General features: G+C 40.2%; 1 protein-coding gene across 1 annotated transcript; it reads right to left on the bottom strand.

Moving 5' to 3' along the window:
* Nucleotides 1-326: 326 nt before the first annotated feature.
* adam8b (ADAM metallopeptidase domain 8b) lies at nt 327-16,891 on the bottom strand. The gene is made up of 23 exons (XM_034217513.1): nt 16,741-16,891; nt 15,682-15,776; nt 14,469-14,542; nt 14,311-14,386; nt 13,978-14,054; nt 13,533-13,722; nt 13,355-13,420; nt 12,296-12,358; nt 12,018-12,187; nt 11,848-11,929; nt 11,583-11,725; nt 10,113-10,299; nt 9,647-9,736; nt 8,049-8,247; nt 6,980-7,082; nt 6,591-6,756; nt 6,424-6,504; nt 6,220-6,304; nt 5,133-5,253; nt 4,900-5,059; nt 4,702-4,749; nt 3,531-3,575; nt 327-3,115 (listed from the first exon to the last, which is right to left on the bottom strand). Exons 1-23 carry the CDS (start codon nt 16,775-16,777, stop codon nt 2,987-2,989), a joined length of 2,487 nt encoding a protein of 828 aa, XP_034073404.1. The 5' UTR covers nt 16,778-16,891; the 3' UTR covers nt 327-2,986.
* Between the last annotated feature and the right edge of the window lie 513 nt (nt 16,892-17,404).

Below are 17,404 nucleotides of genomic sequence, written 5' to 3'. Positions count from 1 at the left end.
ATCAATCGTGCTCCCATTAGCTGTACTCTGTGGCAAATGCCAATTAGCGAACGCTAGCATGCTAACTTCAGATGGTGAACATGGTAAACATACCTGCAAAACATTAGCATGTGTTAGCAACAAGCTCAAAGCACCCCTGCTCTTATGTATGTGACGCAGAATCAGGCAAAAGGCAAACATAACTGATATCTTCTATAATAATTAATGTATTCGTTTTTTTGTATATAAATTATATACTTTAATCCTGTGTCAAATGTTTTGTGTCGAGCTTGATTTGATAACATCTGCAACATTAAACTAAACACATTTAAACATCACAATTGTAATCTACAGTAGTAACATGTATTTTATTTAGAAATTGGCCATTCTATTTCACGGTAATATCTCCAATTACTTTACTCAAGTAAAAAATACGTTGACCACTGATGCTCAGACAGAACGCAATTTATCTTTATTGTCTGAAATAAAACACCTTTATGGATTCTGTTAAAAATGTCCCAGAGTAAAGTGAGAGTTCCTTTATTTTTGACTCATAAGGACGTCACATGGAAACAAGTGAGAAACAACAGCTGTTACCTCTGTTCGATGGTTTTCTAATTGTGACACAGTAAAGGAGCCTTCAGTTACTCCTGCTCTTAAAAAGCTGGAAACTATCTAGATGATTTGAGTCAACAATTTAAGCTTTGTTCTAGCCTTCAAAGTGAGTGATTAACAGTGAGTCACATAGATTATCCTCCTTCCTTCCTTCTCACGGCCAGTCTTTAAGTTTTTCTGGTCCCGTTCAGCCTCAGCTGTTTAACAAAATGTGGAAGTGATTTGTCATGAAAACTCATGTTCCGTCACTGTCTGCTCTCTCCTGCGGCAGAAACATTTCAACCAGCAAGCTGTCATCAGTCATATCTTGTTATTTAGACATTTGACATTATTTAGGACTGAGTCTGAGACATGAGGAAACTGAAGTTAAATCAAACATGGAAGAACAAGAAAAGACACATCATGGCGTCGTTGGAAATTCTTCTTGTGGATTGAACAAACACATGGCTGCATGTTAGACTAAACGCCCAGATCCCCTTTCAAGGCGGATGATGTCACTGCATATCATCCCCTGTGGATTCAGTCCAGTAAATCTGATCTGAGAGAGCAACAAGCAGACAGAGCCTCGCTGTAGAACAAACCACAGTCATTGTAAACAGCGCTGGTTTACAAGCTGCTTAGGTTGTGATTCAGAGCGAATCAGACGAGCTCCCCTTTGCTCGGGCCTACATTCCTCAACTCCCTCCTCGTGCCTCGAAAACATCTTCAACATTTTCAGCGGTTTTGAAATATTTTCCCATTTCTGCGTTGGAAGCAGTCTATGGTTGGAAGAACTAGGCTGTTCTGCACAGACTTCCAACCCATCCAACAGAGTGGGGATGAACTGGACTGTGAGCCAGACCTGATCAGCAGCATCAGAGTTGGACCTCTCTAATGCTCTTTAGGATGAACAGGTTCAAATCCCTGCAGCAGGTTCAAACATGTGCTTAGAAAGAATACAACTGGAGAGTGTGTGGGAGATCTGCTCACTTAGGAACTTATGGAACAATTCAGCCTCTGTTAGAGTGCTGCAGGGATGATGTACTTTTGTAGGTAAACTGGTGGATCCATCCACAAAATCTACTGAGTATTCCATTCGGTTTGTTGCAGAAAACAAGCAAACATTTATGATGCATTCAATGTTTGCCCAAATGCAAAAAACAACATTAGAATAGGCTAAAGGAGGACTAGATTTTTCTCTGATGACGTTTTTTAGTCAAATGTTTCCCTTGTTAGCCAACGCCTTTTTTAAGACGCATAGGAGCTTATAAATTCACAAGCAGGGCAACGACATTAACAACACTTTTGAGCTAGTGTTAACAAACCACAGAGCCTATTTCTGACATCTAACCAAAAGGCTTTGACTTTGAGAAAAGGAACCTGCTGCTTCTTATGATGATATGGTTTGATCAAAACAGCTGAGATTTGTCCATAAAACACAAATAACACACAACACAAATGATGAATCATTATAAAACATATAATATATATTATTCTGAAATGGACCAATCTGCACAACGACTACTTTTACTTTTGATGCTAATACTTTTATACTTTAACTTGAGTAACATTCTGAATGCAGGATTTCCCTACACCAGTGTTTCTCAAACTTTTTCATACCAAGGACCACTTAACCAATAAAAAAACACTCGCGGACCACCTAACTCCAAAAATATCCAAAAACACATCGTTTTTCTAGAACAGATTAAAAATTGCCTGAAAATGGTACAAACAAGTAGCAACATGTGTGATGAAGGTGTTGCGCTGGGCTATATCATGCAATTGAAAGTGAAACTTAAGCTCGCTCCATTGCGGAGATATTCCCACGAGAGTGCGGAAAACTTTTATTTATTTATTTATTTCAAATGTGAAATGTTACCAATATACTCACGGACCACTAGGGGGCGCTCACGGACCACACTTTGAGAAGCACTGCCCTACACTATGGTACTTCTGAGTACTTCTCCCACCTCTGCATGTAAGACACAATTTAGATATTATGGAAATACGGAAATGGACCCTCATTGAAGTCTACTTAAATACCCCTTACTTACATACAGTCCCTTTCACAGACATTCAATAAATATGAATATACATTTTCAAATGTGCACCATTTTGCCCACGCAATAGAGAGAACACAGGAAAACGTGAGCAGGAAAAACTTTTTTTGACAAACAACTGTACCGGCAGTTAAATAAATGGAGACTTTTTTCCACCCCATAATCACTTTTCTACAGCCGCGCGGAGCTGTTGGTCATCAAAGACATTCTCAGTCGGTGAAGCCGCGGTCACTGACGCATCAAGACAAACGTTTTTGGAATCTGTGACTCACATATGACCCAAAAAGGATCGCTCTTTTTCCATATATACGACTATGCTGGAGGTTTTTCTGCTTTAGTTAAGCTTGAGACTTTCATGTGAGTCTGAATGTCTGTGGCTTCGCTGGGGGCGGAGGAGGGGGGCTAGGCTTGACTCTGGCAGCAGGAGGGGCGCTAGGCTTGACTGGAGGTACAGGAGGAGGAGCTGGTTTGGCTGCATTCAACTGAAAAACAAACAAGATGACAGTTAGACAATCGTATATATATATGAAGTAGCCATGTATGGAGCTTTGTGGAAAACATGTTTCTGTGATTTTATTTGGACCCCAAAAAAGAAAGGTAGTCTTCACTATTGTTAATGGCCAGTAACTGTACGATAATACTCAAGTGATTCCCAGAGTAGTCACTCTCATGTTACAGTAGCATGAGAAACAGGACATGGATGAAGAACTCATGTTAAAGAAGCTAAAATAAACACATGTTTGGCATAATTTGCTTCATGAAATAACATAAATCATTGATCTCTTGTCAAACTAGTTGGTTGTTACACTGATGAGCTTTGGCACTACTGAACAGTCTTTTAAAGTGAACTCATCCTCTGCAGAGAGCCTGGTGAGAGCAGCTTTAGGTGAGACTCACCTGAGGTTTACTCAGAGGAGGCAGAGATGGAGGTAGAAGTTTTGCCTGTGGTAAAGAAGAACATGTGTGTTATTGCTTTATCTCCTGGCTTAAACAGATAAACCCAGAGTTAACAACAGTTTAAGAATAAATGATGTACCAATCCAGTGGCGAACCGTGGCTATCACATCAAAGGGTACTCACAACAATTCCGCAACAACTTCATCTTCACCGGTTGCACTTGTCATTTCAACGTTAAAAACAATAAAACGGCATGAATTGCTTCGTCGCATTCGTTCTAGATCCTCTGTCTCGAGCCAGTTAACTAGCGGGCCTTCTAGAGTACCCTGGAACCGAGGGAACCTCTGAAAGAATACGCCCATTGGCTACAAATCAATATATGATTGGTTGATCAACCTGTCAGTCCAAACGTACGCTCTCATTCAGTGCAACGGCCAGGGCATTCTATCAAGGATGTAGAATACCTTGGTTGAAGGATATTCTACCCAGAGACCCAGAACAAGATCTGATTGGTTGCTTTCTTTTCTAACACAACACCACTGAAATACGTAGTGCATGGTCCGAGAAGGACAAACAAATCAACGTAACACTGTAATATTACAGATCAACAACACAGATACCATTCTCATTTATTCATTTTATTACATTTTATTTATATAATTAAATCGATTTTTTTGTTTGTTTTATCTGAGTGTTCCAGGGAATTCTCTGAATACCTTGAAGGCCCTGACGGTTCGCCACTGTACCAATCCCACAAAGACCATACTAGTGCTGCTAATACTCACTTCTGCTGAAAATAGTCTCCAACAAATGCACAATATCCCCCTGATTGAGTGACGTTGGGTAAAGACTACAGTTGGCCACCTTCTGAGAGTACTTCAAAAACTATCAAATATTTGTGAGCTGTTTTGAAAATAACTGTTCAGTAGGAATGTACACAGATCAACATAATGTTTGCTTTAGTCGTTTTGTGGGATTTGTTGACTCTAAGAAAAGAATGCAGGTTCCCCCTTTAAGCAGTTACACACCACATGTCTGTCTCAAACAGAGATTTCCATAGCTTAAATAAATGAGATGTAAGCAGCCGTCTTAAGACGCCAACCCTGAATAGGATCTTTAGTTTGCATTATGCATTAGATCAAATAGCAAGCTGTTGTTTTTTTAATCTTACCGGCTCAGTTTGTGCTGTAGGAGAGACTGGAGACAGTTTCTTTGGTGGCTGGAAGAAAAAGGCAATTATTAACCATCACAGTACTTTGCATTGGCATAGCAAACTTTCCAAGCTATTTGACTGAAATGACACATGAGTTAATGATTTTTGAAAATGAGTTTCCATGAGTAATCCTTTTTGTAGTTGTGCTGTCTGTACCTGTGGAGCGGCTCTGCTGGGAGTCACGGTAACAACCAGAGGAGCGTAGGCTTGTGTTGCTGTTGACGCCATGAAAGTGGGCGCACTGATCTGAGGTCTGTCTTTAACACTCCCGTCCTGAAACATCGGGTTCAGCTTGTCTGGGGCAGAATTCCCTTTCCTGTTAAAAAACTAAATATATTTAACTGGAATGTGGAAGACGGAAACAGAGAAAACATTTTAGGATGAATTACCTTTTGTAGATGAAGTTGTCCGTGTTGTCCTTTTTACAACACATCAGCCCTGCAGTCACCGCGGTGATGGTCAGGAGGATGGAGAGAGCTGCACACACTCCGGCTATTATCCCACTCTGAACTGCAGGCAGGGAAATCAAACTGTTACAGAGCCACATTGTACACAGTATCTCTGTTTTTACAGCTTTATGTGTGAAGTCCTGTAGCCACAGTTTGACTGTTTGCAAACATTTTGAGGGGTTAGAACATGACTCTTTAAACCCTAATGATGTGAACAAATAACATTCTACAATTCAAAAAGGATCATGTTAAAACAAGGAAATTGTTATAATACTAAAGAGAGCAAATACGGAATTTCCTCTTGTGGTTTTGATAAAGTGGCTTCTTCTAAAAACGAGAAGGAAGCTGATATGTTGACAGAAAAACAGTTAGGTAATTTCCAAGTAGTCAACAGTCTTACAGCATTACTGTCATGTTGTCATATCATTGTGCGTGTGGGGTGTGTTGCAGTAGAAAGTTCCACTGTAGCGACCGGTACATTAATGGGAAACCCTAAATGTTTGAGCACCCTCTATGAAACGTCAAGCTACCCCACAGCACCCCCAAAAGAAAATCTCTGGCGCCGCCACTGGTTCTAGTGAACAAAGTGTGGCGCCAAGATATTTCCAAACTGATGACCGCAAAGTGTCCTTCCTATTCATTTCGATTTTAGCTGTTAACTGAAGAATAAATGGTTTCTTAACTAGTTTGCAAATGTGATGTCATATGTGAAAGGCAACTTCCTATAAGTTGATAAATGGAAAAGTGTGGCGTGAATGACAATTGTGACTCCTAATAATAACTGAGGTCACCAAGATACACCAAGAACACTTAGGTCAGTTAGAAGAAATAGCAGATCTTTCATAATGAATAATTTATGTTTCTTACTGGAAGAATGATTCATGGAGCAGTTGGGACCTGTTTCTGTCTGAGCTGCTCAGTGAGAGCTCACGGTTTAAACCAATATTACATTTTGTATTTAGCTGCTCACAAAATTGGACTTTGCATTTATCTACTGTCATATCAGATCCAGAGAAGTGTCCTGTACCTTGAGGTAAATCTGCATACTGGATGTCACAGTAGGGTGGAGCCCAGCCAGGGTTACAGTGGCACTCGTTCTTGTGGTTACACACCTGAATATAAAATGCAAATACATTGGTTAAAACACGAGTCAAGCACTTGAACTTTGGTCCAGAGAAGTCCAATTGAAAACAGCTGCAAGTGATTTTAAACCCAAAAATAACTCACTTACCCCATTGTTGTTGCATTTCTTTGAACAGTCCTCCTTTTTCCCATAAACTGACATATCCACACATCTGTTGTCGAGGCAAACCTGCACACAAATGTTTGATTCTGAGCAAACCATCCATCATAAGTCACAAAACTCCACGTAATGCGTCTCCCAACAGGAGGTTTTACCTTGTTTGGTCCGCATTTGGTTCCTTTTGGCACCATGTCGATGTTTCTGGTCTTATCGTCATCCACTGCTAGTTTACATTCTAAGCCGATCAAGCGGAAGTCTGCCCTTTTACCTGAGATGGACTCGCCTCCTCCTTCACAAAACATAGACCCACACTTCAGATTCCTATTAAAAAAAAAAAGAACAAAATGGTCAAGAGCTTGTTGACAGATTACATCATTGCACAAACTAGCCTCAAACAGTCAAAATGCCTTACAGATGTCTTCAGTACTTTTCAGTTACATTCTGTGTGCTAGGTTTCCTTCAGGGGCATTTTGAGATCAAATCAAAAAGTAAACCACGCTGTGCTTTCAGCACAAAGTTCAGTATAAATGTTGAGTATACGTACGGTGCAGTGCAGGGGATGTAGCTGAATTTGTCCCTTCCACAGTTTGCACCTTCTTCGCCCCGTGTGTTCAGATTAAAACACACATCTGATCCAACTCTGGTCCCTGAAGATAGAAGATATTCTAGTTAGCACTTTAAAGTACTGTATGGAAGCCCATCAAAAAGAGATTCAAAGAGATTATAAAAATGAATCGAAAGTATGAAATATCCTAATCTCCAAAAGTTTAATTTATTAACTTTCTATTTGTCTTTTACACTTATATCTTTACCCACAATGTTGCCTTACTTTAAATAGGGCACAGCTGTAATTTCCTTAACACGTTCAGACATTGTAAAATAAGAAGATTTTAGGGGATCATTTTAGTGCTTAAAAGGGACGTATGTTCATTTTCAGGTTCATATTTGTATGTAGTGTCTTTACTGTGACATTGTTTACATGTTTAATGTTCCATACATGCTTTATTGTTCTCATACTGCCTGTGTTGCAGCACCTCTTTTCACCCTCTGTCTGAAACCAGAACCCAGTCTGCTCTGATTGGTTAGCTGTCCGGCTCTGTTGTGATTGGTCAACCGCTAAGAGATGTCCTGCCCTTTTGCCTATTAGAACAATGTGTTGGGGCACTAGCCAATAGCAGCACAAGTGTTACATAGTGATGTCACCATGTTATGGAAGTAAACAAAAGAGTCCAATATAAAATGTCTTTGCAGACTAATTACATGAACACAAACCTACATAACACACTACAGGAAAGGGGAAACTCCAAAAAGCATAATAAGGCCTTATTCAGAGTTGGAGTGTTATATAATGTTGGGATATCACGAAAGATGGACATTTTAAAAACACACTTATGTAGATGCGGGGAGTTTTTTTTTCTATGAGAGAGTATTATTCATTAAATTCCCTGTAGTCCTTTTATTTAAAACAAATGCACACTATTAAAGTAACCTTTGAAATTCACTGATACTTCTGTGAATTTCATATTAATATTAACTTATGCCCCTTGAGGCGTAGCTTTTTTATATAAGAAAAACTGAAAACAGTGAAACCTGTGTTTTTGTGGGGAGCGTACCTGGTCCAAACAGCCTCCAGCAGTGCTGCTGATGTGTGGGGCATTGTCCGTTGGAGCAGTAGCCCTGCGCCTGGTCGTAGCACGGCTTGCCGTTCATCTCAAAGCTGTCTTCAGGACACTGCTCTGACTCTCCGGTGCAGTATTCAGGCAAGTCACAGTCACTGGCTGACTTTCTGCATACACCTCCTGCCGGTTTGAGCTGTGGGTTTAAGTTAGTGTTAGGGGATTTATTAAGCATAAAGGTGAATTTCAATCAATCAATCACATTTTATTTATATAGCCCAAGACTTCCACCACCTCTTCCAGTCTTTGAAACTGTCTTTAGAGAGGAAGGATGTGGTGTGTCAAAGCACATGGGCACAGCAGGATATCACCCTCTGTTTCCTGTTATTATCGTACTAATGCTGTTTAAATGTGGTTTGAAGAGTAACCTCCTCCTGGTGCTATTGTAATGCCCACAGTTATTAGTCAGAAGCAGGGTGTGTCTGTATGATTGGTCTTTTGGTAGAGTGCCTTCAACGTCCACTGATGGTGGAGATGATCTGGCTTTCACAGTGTAGAGGTTTCTTTTAGCCTTTCTGCCGGTAATGTTGTTTGAGTTTCAGTCTGTCAGAAAAATATCACTCATCACTGGCTTGAGCTTCAATATCAGGATGCATGTATTTATTATCCTCTCAAGAATGGAAGTAGTCATCACATACAGAGCATTTGGTACGACTAGTTCCTGAACAGTGTCCTTCACATGCTTATACAAGAGAGGGTTACAGTCACAAGATGCAGAATACCGGTTCAAAGCAGTATTCAATGTTTAGTTTAGATCAGCTAAGACCCACGCCAGAAAGGATCATGCTAGTCATATGTCCATCTCCATAGAGGCTGAATCATCATGTTAATCGTTGTCACATAGCTATCGTACGCCTAAAACAGTGTGTCCTGATGCTCTTCTAGGTAATCATACATCCTGTTACGTACACAGCTGCAGATGGGCCTCTGTTATCATGTGCTACTCTGATATTGAAGTAGTTCATTCAGTATTTTCCCAACAGTGTACTAAAAACGTTTGGATGAAGTGCTATGAAATGTACAATTGACATTCATATATAAAGTAAAATTGTTAATCCTCTGACTCCTCTCTAAGTGCAAACGGCAACGGTGTGAATACATAAACATCTGTTTGATGGACTGGCAATACAAATAGTTTACACATTCGTTATCCCCAGGTGATGGACCCTAATGAGTTTGGTGATCCTCTGCCATTTCCTGTAGTGCCTCCTTGAGGTTAACATTTTGGATCCTATTTGGGTGATCCCAAGACTTTTTCAAAATTGTAATTTGTCCAAGACTATGGTTTGACAACAAATATATATTTAAAACAAAAAATTGGTGCTAGTGAATTGTCCGACTCCCGGTATTCCCAATAGCCAGTCCGCCCCTGCCTGTGTATCATCAGGAGCATGTTAGCATGCTGATGTTAGCCTTTAGCTCAGACTACAGCTGTAAAGCATCCCAGCGCTGCTATCTTGGCAACATATTCTCTTGTAAAATGGGAATTTCACATAGCAACTGTGATTACGCCGTTTTTTTTAAATCTAAAGTACCTGGCAGTTGTTACAGCATTCTCCCTGAGCACACTGGAATCCTTCAGTCAGGCGACAAGTCGAGGCATCACAACAAGGGTTCTGACATTCCTGGAATAAAGACAATCTTTGTCACTGATCATGTTTGTTTATACAACAGGAATTACAATCATGAAAGTTTAAACAGATCAGATTTAAATCTTCAACACAAGCAGTTTATTTGCCAAGGGTAGTGTCTCTCTGATGTAAGCAAACAGGAAAACTATTTTCATTTTTGAGGCCAAACTCCAGCTTGGGATGCTATGAATCACCACTGCCTTCCCTTTTATTAGCTGTAGGCTGGCACACAGGAAACCACACCAGTCAGCTAAAGCAGAAAACCCAAAGGGTGCTTCCTTCACCAAAGGTTATATTTAAACTTTCCAAGGTTTCAAAAATGACTGTTCCAACCAGTGCCATTAGCCTCAGACACTGCTGAAAGATTTACCTCCACAGGGCCGCAGTCACACTCCTCTCCGGGGTCCAGGAGGTTGTTGCCGCAGCTAGGACCTGCAGCGATGTTCGTAATGGAGCTGGGTCTGGACAAGCAGCTGGGCTGCGCCCGCGCCATGAACTCGGCTAGCTGCTCCACACTGCAGCCGCTGAAAAACTCTGGGAATGCTTGATTTCCTGTCCTGAAGAAGAGTAAATAGATTCAGCTTTGCCTACGATAAAATGCATTTTTTATTAACAGTAAATATTAGGGCCGGGACTCGATTAAAACAATTAATCTAATTAATTAGAGGCTTTGTAATTAATTAATCGAAATTAATCGCATTTTTAATCACATATAAATATTTGACCTGAGAACAGTGAGAAGCAATTTTTTTCACATGGATTTTAGTATACCATTAGGCGCATTCACACCGCAGTACTTTTCCCACAAAGGTTCATGAGAACTCTTTGAACCTGGGGGTAGATTAGGCAAATGAAGCCGCTGACGTCACTTCTTCTTCTTCTGCTTTGGGTTTACTGGCAGGCCGCAAACCACTTCACGGCGTATACTGCCGCCCAAAGTCCCCGGCCGGAAGTCCCCGGAGTTGGGGACTGGCTTCAGTAGAAGCTGCTGGGAGTCCCAGCAGCTTCTACTGAAGCCTTCCGAGTAAATCGCCAGAACGCCGACATCTCCACCGCTCCCATGTTTTATTTTGTGTTGCCATAAGTTAGTCTCTCTGCGTTTCTGCGCTGGGCTAATGCTAATAATGCTAATGCGAGGATATGGCGACAATGGCGGCTTCACAAACTTTTTGGGAGTTTTACGGGGCGTGGTTTGCAATCCGCCCAGCCAATCAGACATATAGCTCTCTTCTCACAAGAGAGCCGTACGAAAGTCCCTGCTCTCTAGCAGGGACTTTCGTGGGGTGAACTAATTTTAGTACCGGCTCTTTTTGGTGTGAACGCGATAAAAGAGGCTAACGTCCACGCTAGCTTCCACGCTAGCTGCTATATGTTTTGCATTGAGGTGATACTTGAGGCTTGATGTGCTGCGGTGATATGCGAATTCCTTTTTGCATAATTTGCACACAACCGTGCTCTTATCGACGCTTCCATCCGTCCGTTTTTTAAAACAACATTTCCCACTGTTGTTCACTGTGGTTTGTTGTTGTCTGAAGTCATGAACGTTAGTTGGTGCTCCAGTATAATCGGTACGCCTGAAACTCATCCAGTGTGAAACGTTCCGCGGTGCAAAAATAAGTGCGATTAAAATGCGTTAATTTTTTTAACGCGTTCATTTTTGTGTAATTAATTAATCTTAATTAACGCGTTAAAGTCCCGGCCCTAGTAAATATACTTAATGGCCAAAAGCATGTGGACTCCAGAAAACTGTGATTGCTTAATTGTTTATTCACAGTGATTTTTTTAAATCATAAGATGCAGCATGATGGACTTAAAGGTCCACATGCAGTGACATCCTTACCTGAGTTTTTCTGCCATCACACAGTTCCCACTGCTGTACGATGGACCACACATACAGCCTTCAGCATCATGTGACAAGCCAAAGTTATGTCCCACCTCATGAGCAATGGTAGAGGCAAGGCCTATTGGGTTGCCATGGTGATCCTGGATAAGAAAAGCAGAGCTGTTGCTTTAAATTCAGATGGATGGTTCATAAATTATTAAAAACACTCCCTTCTGCTCCAGTCGTTAAATTATAATTGTAAGTAATGGGTCATAATTTATACCTGATTGACTCCACCTGAGTTTTCGGTACACATGGCAAACTTATTTGCCAGTCCAACTGTGTCTCCGTCAAAATCTTTGCCACTGTTGAGAGAAAAAAGCCAAACATCAGGTAAAACTGGAAACACCACTGTGTTTAACATCTGCACAGAAATGACGGACTGATCCTCACGTCACAAATTGGGCATTGTCGTGCTTGATCCTCTTCAGAAGATCGGACTGCCGCCACAGGAGGAAATGGTCCAGGGTGGTCTCTGAATTAGTGTCAACATCCATGTAGTCTCTGTACGTCCAAATCTCCAAGCCCACCAGCATGACGCGAATGTTCAGAGCTCGATACAGCTGCAGGCAGAGGAATCAACGTTAGTCAGGAGTGAATGAGCTGAGAGCTGCTGGCTAAGAGCCCTGATAGAACGACCCAAGGCAAACAGGTTCCAAACTAGAAATTACCTTGTCAACGTGATTTATAGCTCCGAGGACCCGGGACTTAGTCTCGCTTCCATATAGCGTATACTAGAGGAAGAGAAGAGACAAACATGATCAGGTTCATATATCCAGCCATGCATTCATTCTCTGCCGTTAAGGTAGTCCAGGCATCCTTCTCCCCAGCAACATTTCCAACTCCTGCTAAGGAATTCCGAGGCCAGATGGGATAAAGAATATACGCAGTCTTTTCTAGGTCCACCCGCACTCTTACCAGTTGGACGTACTTGCAAAACCTCCAAATGGATGCACCCAAGAAGCAACCAGAAAAGGTCCTAGAACTTCTTCAAATGCCTCCTTTTGGCTACACTTCAAGCCCCTTCCTGATGTCTGTGCTCCTCTCCCTATTTCCCAGCCATTCAAAAGAGGAAATTCATTTTGGCCACCATTCTTTAAATCAGCCTCGTTCAAGGTTAATCCATCGTTGCACATGCGAGCGCAGAAGTTAGCCAGAAGATTTTACAGAGACTCTACAGTAGGTAGTATCTTTTTATGATCCCATCAGGAGACACAGAGGCGCCGGATACTCTGAACTTATCTCAGGGCATTGGCACAAACAAAGACTTCCTCTCAGTAACTGAGCATAGAGGCGACTCTCTGCTTCTTCGGTGAACACTCAGCAGCGCTCATGAGCTTGGAATCAAACACCTCGACTCTCAGCTCTCGACCTGGGCGACTCTGGAGAAGAGTCCAGCCCCTCTCTTGGATTAGGGTTCCAGACCCTTTGGATTGTGTAGAGGTGAACCCAACTATATAGAGTTGGTATCGTTTATCCTCTCCATCTCTTTGTTCTTCTACGCAAGAGAAGTGACGTTCCCACTCCTTGGAAGCAATTTGTGATGCCAGGAATCAGCACACTTAGGTCGCGGACTTTGTCTGCTGACCATCACCAATGGCTATTGCGCGTGGGCATGCATGGGGGCAATTCCGTAAAGTTATTTCCGCAAGTCCCCTATCTTGTGGCCCAAGGACCAACTTCATTACATGGAAGTCATAGTTGTAAAAGAATAAAATTAAGGTATTTACCTCAGTATTGTCCACCACCACAAACAGCTCGACGAACTTCTGTGGTCCTGCAACGGGTTTGGTTTTCTGAAGATAAGAAGGAAACAGAAATACAGCTTTTATATTTATATTCTTATTTTACAGAATAAACCAGACATTTATTTATGGTTTACTATGAAATCATACCCATGTCACCTACCCGTGATCTGGATCTGAAGAGGCTGGAGAGCCGTGGGTCCTGGGCCTGGTCCTGGTCGTACAGCGGGGGGGTGTTGGACGAGGAGTTGATGGTCTTCAAGTCCTCCGGTCTGTACACTGCATGGCCCCCTTCCTCAGACTGTCCCAGAGGCTCTATCAGGTACACCTGCTGCTGGGCTCTCACATAGCCACTGTAATCACAGACAACTGTGGTTTAAGAAAGTCCTCAGAATGACATTTCAAAACACAATCAAAAGATAAAAAATGGACTAAAAAAGCAGTTATAGTGCAGGGAGGGTGAAGTAATACGATAAGGTTACCTCATTTCAATAGTGAAGCAACATTTCACAAGAACACATGGTTTTAGAAACTGCTATTGGAGAAATGTTGAGTGGAATATTACAAATAGGAAGTTTAAAGCTGTAAAAATATCAAGATTTTCTTACCTAATGCCTGAACAAATCCCAACACTGACTGAAGAGTCCTTCATGCCTTCAATGTGACCCTGATAGTAGCAGTGCTCCTGGACAGGAATACATTCATCAGATTAAAGAGTGAGTAAAAGGACTCACAAAGCGCTTCTTTGTTTCTAATGACCATGAAATTGTGAATCACAGGTATGGAATTGTAGATCTTTATCGTGTTGGGTTCACGTAGAGTCAAAAGTACTGGTAAGGTGAAATGAAAAGTTCCACATGAACTATTAAGGTAAGGTATACACATGTTAAGATAATGATGTAGTATTTAGGTTAAATAATAGATTGTGAAAGCTAACTCACCTCATTAGGCGATGTTGTAACCCGTTTCCCATCTTCTAAATAGTGTGTCTCAGTGTAGCCTTTCCCAATGAGATTCCTAAAATAAATAATCATTACAAATATTGACATGTTTAAAAGTGATTGAAAAGAAAAAATGTGATCAACAAAAAATGGCTTACCTGTTTTTTTCCAGATTCATTGTGTGGTTCCTCCCTTCAATGGCTAACTGGTATTGAATCGTGTCAGGATAAAGCTGTTAAAAAATGTCCGTCAGTCATACAACAACTATCAATAACAATTACACTCATTAACTATAATGGAAGCACTCACATCATTCATTTGTGTAAAATTAGCAATGCCACACTAATAAAAACTATTTCTGCTACAGGTAAATGTGAATTATTGGTGGAATAATATTGTATTTTTTGATATAATAGCCTATTATTGGATTACTGTTATACTGTGATGCACAAAAGTGTCCCCATGACCAATTGTGATAAATGAATGTAAATATTGATCTACACGGAGCGTGCTTTTTCTCTGACATGCGGCTACAGATCAAGGGCACATCTAATCCAGTTAATACAGCAATAGTTTCACTGAATTCAGCCAATAAAATCAATTATTTCCTGTGCGTAGACAGAAAATAGAGTAATATTGTAAGATAGTTGATAGTATGCTGCTTCTTTCAAGCTACACACTGTTTTCCTGGTCCAACCCTAAGAAGTTTGAAACACATTGACCATCAGCGAACAGCTGTGAGTTGAGTTACTCCATTAAACCAAGTATCAATCAAGACTCAAATGAGCTCTTACTAGGAAATTAGATTGTTATTGTTTATTTATTTGAAGTTTTATTTAATGGACGTACAGTGAGGCTATAGGACACAGTTTAAATATTAAAGATATTTTTAGATATCTGGGAGCAAAGTGTAGTAACTGGAACTCTTTGAATTAAAACTGAACAGCCCTGTCATAGCTAGAGAGGAAGAGGAACCTAACTTTAGCGAGTTTACTTTATATACTGTTGGTAGCTTAATCTATAACACAGTAGATAGAAACATTTCATTTTTTACTGCACAATATTTATTTGACAATTGTGTTTACTTTGAATATAATGTATTCATACAAAATAAGTGATCAGGTCATATAATATAACGCACTGTTTTAGATCACACTATCCAACATCATATAGAGTAGTAAAGAGGAACTCCTAAATACTACCGGCTACAGCAACAATCCTGCATGCACATCAGTAGTACTACATTGTAATAATAATATGTATTAATAAAGACAGGAATGATCTTTAGGGAGTTTTTGCTGTAAACACTGTTGACCATATCCAACGAGATGATCCTATATTCTGTGTTATAGGTGAGGCAGGAGGGGTCACCTGGTTGTCCTGCAGGCTCCTCTTCTGTCTCCGAGGTGTGACCACGTCATATCTCTCCACATGAGACAACATCGCAGAGCTCTGCACGAGACACACTACACACACAAGTAACACTATTACTCATAGCCAAAAGATCTGAACTTTAAACTGCACTTTAATCTGTTTTACAGACTTTTAAGAGTAATCCTAGAAATCTGTAAAAGAACATATGAGCTGGTTGATATTCCCTCTTTCTTGTGGTGGACTGTAAGTCAATTAATTTACTTCAAAACGTAGTTATTTGTACTTGAGTCTTTTACAAATATCTACTCCACTATATAACAGAGTAATATTGCACTATTTACTTATTTGACAACAAAAATTAAAAAATATGATCTTTGTAATTTACCAAACTAGCAGTTTATACAAGTACAGTTCACACTATTAGGTCATTAGTCTATTGACAGAACAAATCGTCAAAAAACCGTACAGTGTCCAAGCTGCACCAAAAAAGAGCTGCTGCTTTCCTTTTCATTATTTTAATCAAGTTAACACATTAGTAATAGTTTTGAGCATCGTGAAGGTATAACTTTAGGGTATGGGTAATTGTGAAGACCTTACTTGCTTTTTACAGTATTTTTAGACCTACAGACTAACCAAGCAATTAATAGTCAGTAGATCAATCAATAATAGAAATAATAAGGTAATAGTTCAAAATGAGTTCCCTCTTAACTGCAACTGTAAAATGCTGCTTTTACATGATGCATTAGTAATAATAAAGTTCTATAATATAATATAGGCAACTATAATAGTAAAGGGAACATGTTTCTACTTTTAACATTAACAGACCCTTACATACTTTTTTAGAGAAGAAGCATTTGTTGGAGATTACTTTTACATGTAAAAGAGTATTTTCTAAAGTTTTATATAAGTTATTTTACCTTTTTAAATAAAAGAACTGAATACTTCCTCCACTATTGCGGACAGCACATTAACAGCTTTGTATCCAAACTCTCTTAAACTTTGTTGTATTTAAGCAGGACAATAGCAGATGTTCTTATTAGAAGTGTGAGAACCTACCCCATATCAGCCACAGTGAGAACATGTTCGTCCCCATGATGGTGCACTCTGCTCAGTCACTGGCTCTCCTCTCGCCGTGAACATTACCACACGGTGAATCATCGACACCAGCAGCCTTCCGTAGAAGTCCCGCCTCCGGTGACTCCTTATCGCCGCCTCGCAGATTACCGGAATAAAACCGTCAAGCGTGCTGATAAGAAACACCCAAACTACTTCCGGTGGAGTGAAATATTTCAAAAATAAAAGCATTTTACTGATACTGAATATAACCACACGCCATGGCAGTACGTGAGTTAATGTAGATAGCTAACAATAACTTTAAATGCAACTCTTAAGGTACATTGTATTTTTGGAGTGCGAATTCTTAATATGTAACTATTAATTAGTTAAAAGGCTAAAAGGACCGACAGCAGTAACGATGCTGAGTAGTTGGCAGCCATTGACACCTTCTGAGTCACAATAACTCTATTTATGGGAAGAAAAAAATACGTTTTTGGTTTAATGTAATCGTAGTGGCGAGCCGTCAGGGCCCTCTAGGCCCTCTGTGGGCCTAAGATATTCTAAAAAATAATATTTTAAAACATTAAACAAAAAACTTTTTTAAAAATATTTTTCATTAGTTTTACCAAAATAACTTGATTTAATTGTATTTAAAATAATATTT

Source organism: Gymnodraco acuticeps, unplaced genomic scaffold, assembly GCF_902827175.1.
Source record: "Gymnodraco acuticeps unplaced genomic scaffold, fGymAcu1.1, whole genome shotgun sequence".
In the NCBI taxonomy this organism is placed as follows: Eukaryota; Metazoa; Chordata; class Actinopteri; order Perciformes; family Bathydraconidae; genus Gymnodraco; species Gymnodraco acuticeps.
Note: the sequence above shows the minus strand (reverse complement) of the source record. Positions and strands in the feature narration are given on the sequence as shown.